This window comes from Pipistrellus hanaki (assembly GCF_964339955.1).
Source record: "Pipistrellus hanaki genome assembly, chromosome: 3".
Classification (NCBI taxonomy): Eukaryota; Metazoa; Chordata; class Mammalia; order Chiroptera; family Vespertilionidae; genus Pipistrellus; species Pipistrellus hanaki.
In genome coordinates, this window is record NC_140505.1 from 189,402,759 (window position 1) to 189,420,154 (window position 17,396).

The 17,396-nt window shown below is 45.9% G+C and overlaps 1 protein-coding gene and 1 pseudogene across 2 annotated transcripts; one reads left to right on the forward strand and one right to left on the reverse strand.

Annotated features, from left to right (window-relative positions):
- Positions 1 to 27: 27 nt before the first annotated feature.
- Positions 28 to 13,841, reverse strand: SYCE3 (synaptonemal complex central element protein 3; the record flags this gene model as incomplete). The annotated part of the gene is made up of 2 exons (XM_084879711.1): positions 28 to 335; positions 13,733 to 13,841. The coding sequence occupies 2 exons, from the start codon at positions 13,839 to 13,841 to the stop codon at positions 178 to 180; spliced, it is 267 nt and encodes an 88-aa protein (XP_084735837.1). The 3' UTR covers positions 28 to 177.
- LOC311618689 (proline-rich protein 11-like) lies at positions 10,573 to 12,653 on the forward strand (annotated as a pseudogene). Its single transcript has 2 exons — positions 10,573 to 10,619; positions 12,012 to 12,653. The product of its transcript is annotated as a proline-rich protein 11-like (transcript).
- Positions 13,842 to 17,396: the final 3,555 nt, after the last annotated feature.

The following is a 17,396-nucleotide window of genomic DNA, read 5'->3' on the forward strand; positions in this document are numbered from 1 at the left end:
GGGGGGAGAAAGGAGTCTTCAGGATGTGCTTGAAAATAAGTTTATTGAGAAACAGGTGCAATGCATGCAACTGTGTGTTTGGGTCACTGTTTCTTTGCCAGGCAGAGAAGGCTCCACCCGCCGTGGCTCTGCACACAGACAGACCCGGCGTGGCGGCTGTGGGGTGGGGTTGGGGGCCTACTGGGTGCGCTTGGTCTCACTGAGCAGCTCTTGCCAGTTCTTCTCCATCTCTTCCTTGCAATTGAGAAAGGCGTCCTCCAGCCGGCGCATGGACTCTGCCAGGGTGGGGTTGGTGCGTATCACCACCATGTCGTAGGCCATCCATGTGGCCTGCACTGCAACAAACAGACAGGCCCGGTCAGGCCACAGGATGGGGCTGTGGTGCTGGAGCACCCCAGGGACCATACCAGGCTGAGTGACCCAACTATTCTAAGGAGAGAAAGCTGGGCAGCCACTTGATACAGGGCTCACACCCCCCGACCCCCATTAAAACTAATCCCTTCACAGAGCAGTAATGAAACTTCTCTAATCTCACACAAGTCTTAACTTGTGGATATAACAGCCATGACACTAAAGGGTTGCAAGCCAATCTGATATGAAATGCTAGGAAAAATGAAAGCAAACACCGATCCTTACCTAGCCACGGTCACAGCTAGTGGCTGCAGGGTGACCCTTAAGAAGTCTTAACACCACCAAGCTCACAGGCTCAGGGAGGGCTGACTCCCACTCCTACAAGGCCCTGAGTCTCATGTTCCCTCGTGCTCAGTGGCCTGGATGCCTGTTCACCTCCACCCAGGCCTCCCTGTGCTTTAATTAAGGCCAGTCCAGAGCTTCTCCCTCTGGGAAGGTTTGCTGCACCCCACATTAGGTGTCCTCTGGTGCTCGCACTGCACCGACCAGCTTCCTTGCCCTTTCCCTTTAAGAGCAACTTGAGGGCAGTGTCCCCTGGGCGTACAGTGAACATGTGCTGCTTGTACAGAAATTGCACCTTTTCTCTGTAGCACCCACCCCACTGGTATGGCTCTGCCCGAGAACTATAAAGAACAAGGCTCCTAGCGCTTCGGCACGACAGGAAGACTTGTTAGAAAAGGTATGTGCAGTATCTCATGGTGGCTATGACTGCACAGCAAGTGCAGGAATTCTTGAACTTTTGGAAGCATGTGAGTTCCAGGGGACACCTGTTAAGATGCAGACTGCTGGCCCCTCCTACAACTCAAAGGTTGTCTAGCAAGTTGGGAATGGTTCCCCAGGACCTGCATCTTAACAAGCATCTGGATAATTTTGGGGTGGTGGGTGGGTGGGCAGGGAGGCTGCTGACCATTTTTTTCAGACCAACTGGACGGCAGGTGGAACATGGACTGGGAGTCAGAGTTTTATTCCAGCTCTCCACTTGCTGGCTGTGGAACCTACAAGTGACTTAAACTTGCTCACCTCAGCCTTCTCATCTGTAAGGGCCAGACAATGTCCCAATCTCATGGCTCCCTTGAAGATTAAGTAAACTGCCTGGCACATATTAGGTGCTCAAGAAATAACCTTTTACTATAAAATAAACAATCGAGGTAGTTAGGGCAAAGAGGGTAGGTAAGAAATTAAAATTCAAGAGAAAAAATTGCTCACAGGAATTAATCTCATATAATCCCATAATGCAGCTGGAATTCCAGCTCTGAGTTTCCTAAGGCCAAAGCAGAAAAGGAAACATGATCAGTTACAAGACTCAGTGACCGTAAAATAAAAACAGCCGGAACTGGTTTGGCTCAATGGATAGAGCGTTAGCCTGTGGACTGAAAGGTCCAAGGTTAGATTCTGGTCAAGGGCATGTACCTTGCTTGCGGGCACATCCCCAGTAGGGGGTGTGCAAGAGGCAGCTGATCGATGATTCTCTCTCATCGATGTTTCTAACTCTCTATTCCTCTCTGTGAAAAATCAATAAAATATATTAAAAAATACACCAAAAAACAAACAAACAAAAAACCAAACTCACTGTTTAAGAATTTTTTATCCCAAGAATCTAAACTGTCCTATAGGTATATTATATGAGAAGTATAAAATAGTTGAAAATTCCCTTGATGACATCCTACCTTAAACACAAAGCATTCTTCCATGACTACAATTGTAATCACAGGTGAAAGAAGGCTGGTGGCATAGTACTAAAGCACAGTTCAGAAAAGGCACTTCAATGAGATACCAAACACCACAGCAAATGCATAGCCCTCTTCTGATTTGATCAAAGAAAAAGTATATAGAGCCGAAACCGGTTTGGCTCAGCAGTAGAGCGTCGGTCTGCGGACTGAAAGGTCCCAGGTTCGATTCCAGTCAAGGGCATGTATGTTGGTTGTGGGCACATCCCCGGTAGGGGATGTGCAAGAGGCAGGTCAATGTTTCTCTCTCATCGACGTTTCTAGCTCTCTCTCTCTCTCTCTTCCTCTCTGTAAAAAAAATCAATAAAATATATAAAAAAGAAAAAAGAAAAAAAAAAGAAAAAGTATATAGAATACATAGAACAGGAAGGACTCAATCACCAGAACACTCTCCAGCAATACACATCGCAAGTTTTCATTATTTATTGAGCGCCCCCTTTATGCTGGCATTTTACCAGGCAGCCCTGGTGATAAAGCTGTACACAGGATAGATACTTCCTACCTTCATGCAGTATTTATACTAGTTGCAGTGGGAGGAGGCAGATAAACATACAATTTCGAATTGTGAAAGGTGCTGTGAAGGAAATAAGTAGTATGTGTTGTGATAGAGAAATGGGGTGGGAGGAGTCATATTACAGACGAGGTAGTGAGGGCAGGCCCCCTCTGGGGATTTTTGGTAAGGAACTGTGCAGTAGCAAAGCCAAGGTCATAATCAGTGGAGAGGCCTGAACAGCAGGTATTCTGAGAGGCTAATCAGAACTTGCCTGTACACTTTGAAAACCCACTGGGTAAAGCCAAGGTCCTTGCATGTAAATTAAGAAACAATGGTCAAGTTGTATACTATGAACTCCAAGGACCAAGAACTGGTCCTGGTGGCTACCTGGGCAAAAGATCCAAACCAAAAAAACAAAAAACAGAGCCTAGCAGCCATTTCTGCATAGAATTCTGCATAGAAGGGTTCTCAAGTCAAGCTGAAGCCTCTGTACTGAACTGCCTGCCTGCACTGTGTTGTTGCTAGCTGAGCCAGCCCTTATAGAGGAGTTCCTGAAATCCTATTTCAACCATTAGGACCGAGGCTTTCCCCATCCAGAAAGAGCCGTGCAGTTCAGAGCAATTGGAGTAGCCCTATTCTGACCAATCAGGGACGAGGGGCTGGGACTTCTGTCTATATAAGCCAACTCTTAGCCCACCCAAGACTGCCGCTGAACACCACCTCACAGCAGAGCTCCCTAGCTGAAGTGGGACCTGGCCCAGGGCAGCTGTGATGCAGTGCTGTGGAGCTGTTCCCCAGCAGTGCTGTTTTCATAGATATGCTGTATTTCTGTGGAGCTGTTTGCACCAAAGAAAGTTTCCTTCTTCACTCCAAATTGGGGATTCCTGTTAGCGTTTGAATTGGCACCAATGACCACTGGTGGACAGACCCTAGATGCATAATTTAGTTTTTTTAAAAAAATATATTTTATTGATTTTTTTATAGAGAGGAAGGGAGAGAGATAGAGAGCTAGAAACGTCGATGAGAGAGAAACATATACCAGCTGCCTCTTGCACACCCCCTACCGGGGATGTGCTCGCAACCAAGGTACATGCCCTTGACCGGAATCGAACCTGGGACCTTTCAGTCCACAGACCGACGCTCTACCACTGAGCCAAACCGGTTTCAGCAGATGCATAATTTAGTAAAGGATAAGGATAGTGTCCCAAAAATCTGTTTAGGAGAGAGGAGAACTAACTAGTGATGCAGTCAGTGGATTTGCTTTGGGAGCCTGGAAAGTAGAATTGGAAGAGAGAGCACAGGGAATGAGACAAGAGGGCTAGCTGACCAGGAGATGGGATGACAAGCCTGGAGGTCATAGGCCACAGGCTAATTAAAATAATTGGCCAAATAAACCAAGCATCGTGTTAAAATGTAAATGGGTAAAATTCTACCAAATTTGGAAAGAACAGTTAATGCTTATCCCTATACTAGGATTCATGCACTGGGGCGGGGGGGTCCCTCAGAGCTGCCTGCCCCCCCTCACAGTTCGGGAGCCCTCAGGGGCAGGAGGCGACCTGGAGAACAGGGGAAGACAATGCCCCCATCATCACACTTCTGCTGCTGCCACTGCCGGTAGCGCAAGCCTCAGCCGGCCCTGGTTACCTGAACCTCGGATGGCCCTGGGTGGCTGGGAGGCTGAGGGGACTGGGGGATTCTGGAGGCAGGCGCACGGAGTGGTTGGATCCAGCGGGGCTGAGGAGACTGTGTGCACCACCATCTTTGAGGGTGTGGAAGTCAATTAGCATATTCCTTCTTTATTGGCTATGGGTGCTGCCATCTTTGTAATGGTGTGATGGTCAATTAGTATATTCCCTCTTTATTAGATATAATAAAAGCCTAATATGCAAATAGAACTGTGGAATGACAGGTGGAATGACTGGTTGCTATGATGCCCACTGACCACCAGGGGGCAGATGCTCAATGCAGGAGCTGCCCACAGCCCGCAGGCCCCAGGCCAGCCAAGGCAGGTACCAGTGGGGACCCCCGGATCAACCGGATGGTTGCCCCATAGATTGGTCCTAATTTCCGGCCAGGCCCAGGGACCCTACCCATGCACAAATTTCATACACTGGGCCTCTTGTCCGATATAAGTGCCGTATTTTTCGGACCATAAGACGCACCGGACCATAAGACGCACCAGTTTTTAGAGAAGGGAAATGAAGAAAAAAAGATTCTGAAACAAATAGTGTCCTAAAATATTTTATGTGCATTAAAACCCAACATCACAGTCATAAACACATGTAATCAACCCTGTAAAGTAAACAGCAGCATTTAGAACCATTTTAGAGCCGGGCAAGCACACAGAGACCACACAGAGCCGGGCAAGTAAAAAAACTTTTTTTTTAAAGTATATGTGTAGGCTATATTTGGACCATAAGACGCAGGGACTTTTCCCCCCCACTTCTGGGGGGGAAAAAGTGCGTCTTATGGTCCGAAAAATACGGTAATTTAAAAAATTAGGAAAAGAAGGAAGATTAATAATCTCACTATATGGGCTGGTGTAATTTTTTAAGAAAAGCATTTTCTAGTGACATTCCACTTATATAGCAGGAAATTTGAGAACAGAAATCCTATATAACAAAAGCCTAATATACTAAGTGTCCGACCATTCGTTCGACTGTTTGACCAGTCGCTATGATGTGTACTGACCACCGGGGACAGGGGCTCCAATTGGTAGTTTAGCTTGCTGCTGGAGTCTAACCGATTAGGACTACATGAGAGAGGCTGGACTTGCCCTGTAGCTGTCCTCCTGCAGTTCCTCCCTAGCCTCTAAAATATTTCTTCTAATTAATTTCCTTTTAATGTGCATAATCCATGCACTAAGCCTCTAGTAAATACATAGTTTTCTCTAAGCTGGTTCCAAAACCAAAGACAACATGAGAAAAATTATATCTATCTCACATGAATATAGGTGTGAAATCATAAATATAACATGAGCTAATGAAATCTAACAGTGTGTTAAGACAATATGTTATGATTATGCAGAGTTTGTGAAAGAAATTCAAGGATGCTTAGATATCAGAAATTCAATCACTATAATTAACCACATTTATATATATAAAAAGGAAATAATAGAACTATCTCAATGCAAAAAAGATAGGTAGTAAAGTTTAATACCTTAAGGAGACATCTTTAACTTACTAAAGGTGATATACCAAAAACTTATAGCAAACATCATACGTAATGGAGAAACTGTGGATACATTCCCTACAAGACTGGTATCAAACAAGGGTGCTTCTAATAATACTAGAGGCCCAGTGCACAAAATTTGTGTGTGTGTGGGGGGGGTGTTCCTCAGCCTGCCTGCAATCTTTCAATCTGGGACCCCTCAGGGGATGTTTGACTGCCTCTTGCAATCCCGAACTGCTGGCTCCTAACCGTTTGCCTGCCCACCTGCCTGCCTGCCTGCCTGCCTGATCACCCCTATTGCTCCCCTACCAGCCTGACTGCCCACAAGCGCCTCTGCCTCTCCCCATACCTGGGACCCAGGATTCCCTCCTCCAGCCAGTTGTAGGCACCCAGGACCTGGGCTGGCTTCACCTGGGCTGGCCACAGCCACAGGGGACAGTGGGTGGGTGGCTTCACCTGGGCCGGCCACAGCCACAGGGGACAGTGGGTGGGTGGCTTCACCTGGGCAGCAGCCGCAGGTGTCTAGGACTGCGGGGCAGGCAGCTTGTCCCTCTCCTGGGCTGCAGCCTGGCTGATCTCCATTCCTCTCTCACAAGCTCATTTGTGCCTGCTTGTCCCCATTCCTCTCTTCCCAATGTTGAGTATCTGAGCAGTTATAGTGTGATGGCGTGAGAGCATAATGACATGAGGGGGTGATGACTATTTGCATATTAATTCTATTATATAGGGATACTGTTAGTGGAGATGCTGGTTAATGGAATAGGAAAAATAAAGAAATAAATGGTGTAAGGATTGGAAAGTAAAAATATCAGGATTTATAAATTATAAAAATGTATCCTATATAATACAATCCTAATATGCAAATTGTTCCCTTGACTGGGAGTTCGACCAGGGGCAGGGCACGCCTGCCAACTGTCCACGGCCCCTCCCTAGCTGGTGGCGGCGGCAGGCAGCCAGGGAAAGTGAGGCCCTGGCTGGCAGTCATAGCTGCTAGGGACCCTAACCATGCATGAATTTTGTGCACTGGGCCTCTAGTATGAAAAAATAAAGATTTAAAAATTGTCAATCTTAAAAAATATAAGTTAAAAGGGAAAATATGCCATATTAGATATCAAGACAACTTATAAATTCCTATTTTAAAAATGGTGTGGTATAGACAACTAGACCAATGGAAGAAACAGTGAGCTCAGAGACAGACCTATGTTTATATGGGAATGTAGCATATGATGAAATAACACAGAAAATCAATGAAAAAAGGGCAGTACACTCCAGATATACTAAAGATATAAGTATGAAAGGTACAAATAACATTATAGATCAAAATTTAGCAGGTGTAGGAACTTACTAAAAACCACAAACCATAAAGCAAAATTTGGTGGATTTATTTTTATAAAATTATTATTTAAAATTTTTTTTTAAATTCTTTAAAAAAAAATATTTTATTGATCCTTCCCCCCCCTTTTTTAATTTAAATCAATCTTCACTGTTCACACCATTACAAAAGCTCCCCATTTCCTCCCCCCTCCACTAGGCTCCCACCCCACCCTCCACCCCCTCCCCACCTCCCATTGTCCCCATCCACAGGCACACAGTCCATGTCCAGTCTCCCCCCACATCCACCACTCCCCCGCTCTCTGCAACCGTCAGTCCATCCCCCCCCCCCCCCCCCGCATCCCCGACCCCACTACAATCAACAGCCAATACTGTTCATCAGGTTCTTCAATCTCCTTTTTGTTGTTGTTGTTATTGTTTTTTTTTTTTAATTAATAAACTTTTACACTTCTAAGAATTAATTTCAAAATCTAATAATTTCAAACCCTGTTTTTTTTTTTTTTTTCTGCCCTGGGAATTGAGAAGCAAACCTGTCCACATGCAAACTTGCCCTTAGGCTATCAAAAGGTGCAGCCATCCAAATGAAAATGAACACACTGTTCAATGATAGCTGCTGGTTGGAATCGGACCACCCGCTCTGGGTGGGAAGGGCTTGTCCTCCCCCCTCTCCACTAAAACCAAGGTGTTAGCCTTAAAACCTCTTTTTGGCAAGAGACCCCAAACCTTCAGAACTTTAAATTTTTCAGACAGCAAATCAGTTACTTAGCATTTTCTCAAATCAATAATACTTCCACATGTCCAAGGATACACAAAAGACATTTCCAAATAGATTGACCAACCTCATCTAGACCCCACACAAGGCACTCACAGACCAACACACCAGTGCTACAACAACTCAAAACATCCAGATCTAAGCCTTCACCACCCAACTCAGCTGACCCTCAAGTTCCCCCAAAAGTTTCCAGCCATGTCTGAGAGGCAGCCCTGGGGCATGAGCAGGCAAGGAGCGAGCTGTTCCGGGCCTGGATGCTCCGGGCCTGGCCTCTGTTGCTCTGGTCCGCTCCACAACCTGCTGCTCCCGGTCTGGCCACTGCCGCTCCCGGCCTGGCTGCTCCTGACCCGGCTGCTCTGGGCCCGGGTTCCGGGCCCGGCCGCTCCGGGCCTGGCCGCTCCCAACCTGGCTGCTTTGGGCCCGGCTGCTCAAGGCCTGGTTGCTGCTGCTCTGGGCCTGGCTGCTCCCAACCCAGTTGCACTGGGCCCGGCTGCTCCGGGCCCGACCACTCTGGGCCTGGCTGCTGCTGCTCTGGGCCTGGCTGCTCTGGGCCCAGCTGTTCTGGGCCTGGCTGCTCTGGGCCTGGCAACTCCAGACCCGGCTGCTCTGGGCCCGGCTGCTCTGGGCCTTATTTTTATAAAAATTTTAAAACAAAGGACAATACGGACTAAGTTTTCATAAAAATGGGAGAATAGAAGAAATTTTCGGTGCATAAAGCTGATAATGGTTAATATCAAGGATATGTAAGAAACTACTTCAAATTAAGAATAAGACAGGAAAGTCAATAATTTTTAAAAACCCTTGAAAATAACAAGTATTAGCAAGGAAGTGGAGAAATCTTTGTACATTGCTGGAGGGACTATGAAATGGTGCACCATTGTGTAAAACAGTTTGACATTCCTTAGAAAGCTAAACATAGAATTACTATATGACCTAGCAATTCTACTCCTAGGTTAATACCCCAAACAGTTGAGAAGCAGGTATTCAAACAAATACTTGTACACATGTGTTCATAGCAGCTAGTCACTATTCATAGGAGTCAAAAGGTGGACATATCCATCAATGGATGAATGAATAATCTACACTGAAAAAAGAGAAACATGAAAATTACCATCACTCCACTACGCTACCAGCCCATCAGAGTATGAAAATGAAACTGAAAACATGGCGGCAGCTCAGCCCCTTCCCCCCTTCGCCGCCACTCGGGGCCTGTGGGGGTCAGAGAAGTGGGGTGCCAGCGCCTGAAGCTAGCTGTAGCCCTGTAGACAAAGAAGCCACCTGCCCTGTGAACGCAGGCCACAGGCAACAGTAGAGGCCTCACATCTGCCTGCCCCACATGCTGAGGGAGACGGAGAAACGGGGCCCTAGTGCCTGAGGCTGGATGCAGTCTGAGAGATGAAGACGCCACCTGCCCCATGATCCCAGGCCATAGCCAGCTGGAGAAGTAGCCCACACTGCATCCCAGGGAAGACAGAGAAGCCGCCCATTCCATGGTCCTGGGCATTAGCACTTGTGGCTACAGCCCAGGCAAAGCCACCTGCCCACCATCCCCTGCAACTGCAGCCAGCCTGGGTGCCTATGGCTGACCAGAGGGAGGGAAGCCTGGATCCCGGATTCGGGGCCCAGGCTGAGGTGGTTAGGGGCAATCAAGCCAGCAGGGGAGCAGTTAGGGACAATCAGGTGGGTAGGCAGAATTAAGGGCAATCAGGCAGGCAGGTGAGCAGTTAGGAGCCAGCAGTTCTGGATTGTGAGAAGGATGTCCGACTGCCGGTCATCCCGAGGGGTCCCAGATTGGAGAGGGTGCAGGCCGAGCGAGGGACCTACCTCCATCCCCCATGCACGAATCTGTGCACCAGGCCACTAGTTAAAAACATGACATTCATACAATGGAATATTATTTGTGCATATAAAGGAGTAAAGTACTAATACATGCTACAATGTAAATGAACCTTGAAAATGTTATGCTAAGTTACAGAAGCCAGAAACAAAGTGTCATGTGCTATTATATGAATCATTTTTATGAAGTATCCAAAATAGGTAAATTCATAGAGAGTAAAAACATACTGGTGGTTGCCAGGGGCTGAGGACAGAGAGGTATGGGAATAACTGCATAATGGGTACAGAGCATCCTTTACGGGTGATGACAATGTTTTGGAACCTAGACAGAACTGGTGGCTGCATAACATTGTGAATATACTGAATTTCACCAAATGTACACTTAAACGGGTTAATTTTATGTTATGTAAATTTCACCTTAATAAAAAATTATTTAAATTTAAGCTGTAGATGCTACTAGTATAATTTTCTTTACTTTTCAGAAGTGGAATTAGCCAGATTACACAACTAATAAGTGGCCCAGGCAGCATTTATCCCAGGTAATCAAGCACCAGTGTCCATATTTTTAAGTATTTACGTTATACTATTTTTTTGTGCTCCAAAAGACTAACAAGCATATGAGAAGAGTCTGGAACTCATCAGAGAAATAAAAATGAAAACACTCAGCTATCACTTTACACGCATTATAATGGCAAAATTAGAAAGCTGAATAATATCAAGTGTTTGTGGGGTTGTGGTATCTAAGCACCCTAGGGCATTGCTGGTGGAAGTAAGTTCTGAATCAGACATTCTGTGAAGTTATCTGGTAGTGTCCCCGAAAAGTAGCACAGATGTATGAAGATGTTCACTGCAGTACCGTGATTGGTGATGAAGAGTTGTAGGCAACCTAGGTATCCATCATTGGGATAAATGGAGAAGCAAAGAGTAGTGGCTCTCCATGGGATATTGTAGTGCAGTTAAAAGTACAATAGTAAATGTGATGTACACATGGATACTAGAAAAGGTCTTCTTCCTAATATAGTCTTGAGATTAAAAAGTAAGATATAAGCTATAGGGAGAACTAATGGTGGAAAGACCATGTTAGAATTGGTTTTAATTTTGATTCTTTTTTTAAAATAATAAATCTTTATTGTTCAGATTATTACAGGTGTTCCTCTTTCCCCCCTCTACCCCCATACCTCCCCTCCACCTGATTCCCAACTCCACCCCATGCCATTACCCCCGCCCCTGTCTTCATCCATAGGTGTAAGATTTTTGTCCAATCTCTTCCCTCACCCCTCAGACTCCCTTCCCCCTGAGAATTGTTAATCCAATCCCTTTCTGTGTCCCTGATTCTATTATGTTCACCAGTCCATTGATTTTTTTCCTTATGGCAACAGTGAGGCTATTGTCTGGACTCTATCTATTCCCTGGGCTCTTAGATTAAAATCATGCCTAACTGCAAATAATGAAGAAGAAAGCTAAAAACAAACAATTATTATTATTATTATTTTAAAGCAGCCTCTCACAACTAATAAGCAACTTATCACTTGTGTCTAAGCTAATTCCAAGCTCCTTACCCTGCCACCCTCACATGAAAGAGTGGTTATTTCTTCAACAGATACACACACCCCTTAACAGAAGCTGGCTGAGAACATCGTGGAATTTCAAATTTCAAAGATGCAGCAAAAACAGTGTACGAAGGTCTATATACATCTGGTGCTAAAACTGCATAGCCTAGAGTTTAGAAGTATTGAAAGACACAATCTTTCCATCCCATTTAGCCACTGAGAACTTCATACTCTTAAACAACAGTTTTGCATTTTGGGAAGTGAATTGTTCCTAATATATGGTGACAGGAGAAGATTTGACTTTGGGTGGTGGGCACATGGTACAATATATAAATCTTTTAACATAGAAACCCACACCTGAAACCTATATGATCATGTTGACCAATGTCACCCCAATACATTGAATTTTTAAAAAAGGAAAAGAGCCTGACTGGTTTGGCTCAGCGGATAGAGCGTCGGCCTGCGGACTGAAGGGTCCGGGTTCGATTCCAGTCAAGGGCATGTACTTTGGTTGTGGGCACATCCTCAGTGGGGGGTGTGCAGGAGGCAGCTGATTAATGTTTCTCTCTCATTGATATTTCTAGCTCTCTATCCCTCTCCCTTCCTCATTGTAAAAACCAATAAAATATATTTTTCAAAAATAAAAAAAGGAAAAGAAAATTATACTGGCTTCAGGAAGTACTGAAAACTGTCTTGGAAAATTTTTCTTGTACAACCAGTGGTCAAACATGCTACATGAGTGGTAAACCTACAAATGTACCCACCCTGCTCTGACCACCTCTGGATAATCCTGAGCTGTACTTCCCCCCTTGCCGCCACAGCCACCTGACCATCTTTCTTCTCCTCCACCACCACCTGCACCCTCTCCACCCCCTTCTCTGTCTCTACCTCCACCACCAGTAGCATCTTTGCTGGTCAGAAAATCCGATCTCACCAAAGCACTATAGGCTGAACCATAAAAAAGGTGGACCCATGCAGATAACAAAGATCTACTGACTGTGAAATTAAAGAAAACATGGAGTTTGATGAAAGGATGAAGCTTCTACCATCACCAAAGACACAGAATCCACTAGTTACTGTCTCTGACCTGCACTGTGTTACCCTGAAGCCCAGGTCCAAAATGTTATCAACTTGAGTTACAATGTCTTAATTATTCCTATAAGAGTCAAATTGACCTGTGGAAGCTACTTAGAAAAGTCTATGTAGAGAGGAGGCCAGATGGGACCCCAATTACCAATAAAGGAAATACGGAAACAGGAATTATATTGATCTCACAAATGCTGTTTAAAGCCTCTTTTGCCTCCCCAGTTAGCTTCTCCATTTTCTCTGCTCCCTTCCAAGTGCTCAATGTATGCCATTAGCATTTGCCAGATTGATTTTAATATAAAATCATGTTTTAATTTTAATTTATATTTTTAAATTATATTTATTTATCTTGATGTCTGTTTCTGGCTTTTACCCACTTCTCTACTGAAGGAGCATCTCTTCAACTTTTTATTCCTAGAATAGCATATGGTAGATGCTCAGCAAATGCTGTTAAATAAGAGAATATTTAATTAGGCTGAAGGAATTACATAGCTTATAGTAGAAAATAAATTCTACAACTTTTTAAAAAGTTAGTTTTAAAAAATATAAGAAATTTTCAAGTACACAGGCAAAAATATTACAAACATTTCTAATTAGAAATTTTCTATAGCCTGTTGTAATAAGTGGAGATTATTTTCAAACAAATAATGTGTTTAAAAATAGTTTCTTTTCATTTGAATAGAGTATGCATAGTTTCTAAAATTTGTTTTACATTATGCTTTTCTCTAGCAAAACTTAGGCTCATAAATTATAAGAATTATACATATTCTGAATCAGTAAAGAACAAATTAATTATAATGGTATTACTACCACTGCTGGTTACCATTTAGTGGAAACATGTTACATGTTGAATAAATAACAGACTAATATTCTTTTATAAAAATGGAGACATTTGTTCAACTCTATTGCTGCTTTATTCCACTGAGCTGTACCTCCCATCAGCACCTTACCAATCTTAGCACTATTACTCTGACTCTTTTTATTTAGATGATTCACGGCATTTTACCAGGCAACCTTGTTCACAGGGGTTATGTTAATATCATTTGTCATTTGCTGAACACTTGAGCTTAGGTCTGGTACTGTGTGAGTGTGCGCCTAGTTACTATTTCTGCTCTCAAAAAGATAACAGTCCCATTGCAGAAATTAGATGCAAACACACAAAGTAACTAGGAAATAACTCGAGGCACTGTTCAGTGGACAGTGTCCGTTTCTGTGGCACAGGTGTTACCTGGAATGGAAGGTGAGGGTGGTCAGGGAAGGCGCAGAGAAGGCTCTCGATTGGGGCCTGGAAGTACAGGGAGGATGTGAGCTCGGGGGAAGAAGGGCCAAGGCCCCTGCCTGGGGCACAGCCTACCTGAGATTTTCTCCATCTCTTCCAGGATCTTCTCCAAGTCTTTATTCAGGTCTGACAGCATCCTCAGCATGTTGTCGCAGTTTCTTTCCCCAGGGTCAGAGTCAGCCATCTAGGCCGTGCACAGAAAGAAGACGCAGGAGACAGACTGGGGTGAGTGAGGAGACGGGGCGAGGGGTGAGGGGTGAGGAGACTGGGTGAGGGGTGAGGAGACTGGGTGAGGGGTGAGGGGTCAAATGAGACTGGGGTGAGAGGTGAGGGGTCAAATGAGACTGGGGTGAGAGGTGAGGAGACTGCGGTGATGGGACTGGGGTGACAGGTCGGGTGAGGAGACGGGATGAGGGCCCCGGAGGTGAGGGGTGAGGGCTCCTTGATGCGGGGGCACTGCCGGGTTGGGGAGTGGCCGGCACAAGGACGTCAGAACCACTCACCTCCTGCTCCGCCAGGGCGCGGCTCTGTCAGCTACGCCGCCCTCGCCTGGGCCAGGGGCCTGAGGAGGCGCTTCCGGAAGACCCGTCCCTTTCCGTTACCAGCCCCGCCCCCCGGAGCTAGCCTCTTGTTCTCATTGGCTAATATTCTGGAAAGGAAGGGGCGGAGCCTCTAGCACATGGCTGCGCCTACCAGGCTTCGCCTGAGTTCCAGCCTCGAGGTCTCATTGGCTGTGTCCAGAGCAGAAGGGGCGGGGCCACCGGAGGCTGGTCCCTCAGGCACGTGAGTCTTGCAGGCTCTGGCGGAGGAGGGGCTAACGTGGGGGGGGGGGCAAGGAGAGGGCGCTTCCGGTCCTGACAGCTGTGTTCCTCCTCTTGGCTTTTTGAGGGTAAGATCGTGCGCGGCCCTGTTAGCTTGACCGCCGTGTTGGCGGTGTCCAGGACAGCCCTTGGCACAGCAGGCGCTGATAAACATTTGTGGAATGAATTGCTGATGCCTGAGTATTTACAGTCATCGTCATTGTTGCATCTGTCTTAACAGACGAGGAAGCGGGGCTCAGGGAGATGAGGCGGGCAGGACTCAAGTACTACCGTGTTTCCCCGAAAATAAGACATCCTCTGAAAATAAGACCTACTTACAGGTTTCCTTCTGAGTGAAATATAAGGTATCCCCCTGAAAATAAGGCTCCCCCCCCTAGGCCAAACATGAGAGATTTGGTCCACTGATTCTGAAAGAAATGGAATCACAAGAAATTCACCAGGAAATTCAGGAATTGGATTGTTATGATGGTGTTCCAGAAGATGATGACATGATTGTCATTGAATAAATGAGTAAATTCTTGATACTGTAGGATTCACAGTTCGTCTGGTTTGTGTTGACAACTACCGTACTACTGTACTGTATACAAGTAATAAATTTCCTTTATTTTCATTTAACAATAAATGTGTACCGTATTCTTCTTCATGGAAAAATAAGACATCCCCTGAAAATAAGACCTAGCGCATCTTTGGGAGCAAAAATTAATATAAGACGCTGTCTTATTTTCGGGGGAACAGGGTAGTACAAGCAGCTGAGAGTGCAAACATTGCTTTCGAACCGTGAGGAGCCGCTGGCCTCCAGGTAGCAGGATCACAAATCACCAAGCAGGGATGGGGAGAGAGGTGCTCTACCCTTAGAGAGGCTGCGCATAAAGCTGTGCTGGGGAGGAGGCCAGAGAGACCGCTCAGGCCTCCGTAAGCCAGTCCAAGAAGCTGTCTCTAGATGGGATGGGCACCTTAGAAGGGTGGTAGGCGGAGCAGTGACCTGGTGAAGAGGCCTCTCTGGCTGCTGGAGGGAGGGTAGAGAGGGATGTTCGGATGTTGTTGTGATGTTCGGATGAGTAATAATGGAGATGTGGACAGGGCAGGTGGAGGTCACAGCGGAAGGAAGTAAAGCCATTTGTACACTTGACGGTTTGTAATGTGGCAAGTTCAGAAGGAAGGAAGGAATTGGTTACTGGTTAGAGGGTGATGCCACTGGCTGAGATGGGGAAGTGTGGGAGAGAAGCCCATTTGGAAGATTATTAACCCTATAAACAGCTTGTGTTTGAAATTCCTAAAGTGGAACCCACTGAGTTTTCTCTCAGGAATTCCGATCCTTAGCAGACTGATTGCACAGCAGAAAAAACGAGAGTTGAGCCAGATCGCCTGGGCACAGAATGAGTCCTTGCCTATCTAGTGAGGAGTCTGCTGCCTGACCATACACCCTCCCCAAGCTGCCACCTTCCTGTCCCTTCCCACCTGTGAGCCACCTGCATACATCCTTCACTCTGCCATTTGCTTAGGCTGCTCAGAAAAACATGAATCAGGAATACCACTAATGGCAATGAAGGCGGCTTCAGGAACAGTAGTTTACCAGGCTGAGGAAGGGCACAGGATCCCAGGCAGAAGCTTCAGGGGAGGAAAGGCCGACTTTAGGGAATGGAAGGTATGTGGGGCTCAGGGTTCTTGTGGAGACACAGAGACCAGTTGGGCTGGAATGTGAGGGGCCTGGAGTGTCCTGCCCAGCAGAGGGAAGTGGACTGTTTCAAACACCCTGTAGGACCCAGGCCCAGAGTGGGCTCTCAGGGAGCCCAGGGATGCCAGTCTGGTCTGCCCATGCCTTTGTGCTTCTGAAACTGGTAACTGTCCACCTAGTGTTTCCTTTATATCCCAGGCACACAGCTAGACTGCATTTCCCAGCCTCCCTTGCAATGTGAGTCCTGGTTAGAGGGATGTAAACGGAAGGGCTTTGGGTCACCCAGGCCAGGTCCATAAAAGCCTCCCATGAGTGACCCTCTATCTTGCCCCATGTATCCTCTAGGTTGAGCCCAAGGCAACTTGGGAGTGACCTGAAGAAATCAGGGAGACCTCTGTCAGCAAATGCCTTGGAATAATGTCTGGAACAGAGTCTGTCTCAGCCATCTGAGCAGGAATTAAACTGCTATTGAGATTTCAGGGTGTATCTGTTGTGACTAACCTTAACTACAATAGTACAGATCTGCAAAACCATGGGGCGCAAGGAGCTTGTTTGGGTCTGACGGGTGGTCACCAGAGGTTTGTACCCTGGTTGTGCACAGTGGTTTACCTTATTTTAACTAAGAACAGGTCAGATAACGTTGGCTGAATTTCAACATTAATTAAAAGCCAGCTGATAAAAACTCTGCTCACTGCTGCTCTCCCAGGGCTGGGCAAGCTGATGTGCCCAGAGCCCGCCCAAATGGACACTTCCACAGGCACCCGACAGGCAGGGCTCTGGGAAGAAAGCTCTGCTATGAAATGTCACATTTTGTAGGCACAAGTGTACTCTCATAAGCCTCTCAGGGGGACTCCAAAGAGGTTAGGAGCCTCTGCCCTGGGGTCCTCTCATGTGCTTTCAGGGTTTTAACTTCCTTCAAATCTATTATCAGGAGCCTAGATCTTTGCTTTTTAAAATATTTTATTTATTTATTTTTAATTGTGACTTGAGGATTTTTCCCCCATTGATTTTTTAGAGAAAGAAATAAAAGGGAGGGAGGAGAGGGGAGAGAAAAACATTGATGTGAGGGACTGGGGTTGGGATCAAACCTGTAACTGAGGTACATGCCCTTAACCAGGAATTGAGAGACCCTTTAGAGTTTAGACCCTTTAGTCTTTGGGCCAACACTCTAACCACTGGGAAACTGGCCAGGGTGATTTCCTTAGCTATTACTTTATATTTTAAAGAATCTATGAATATTTAT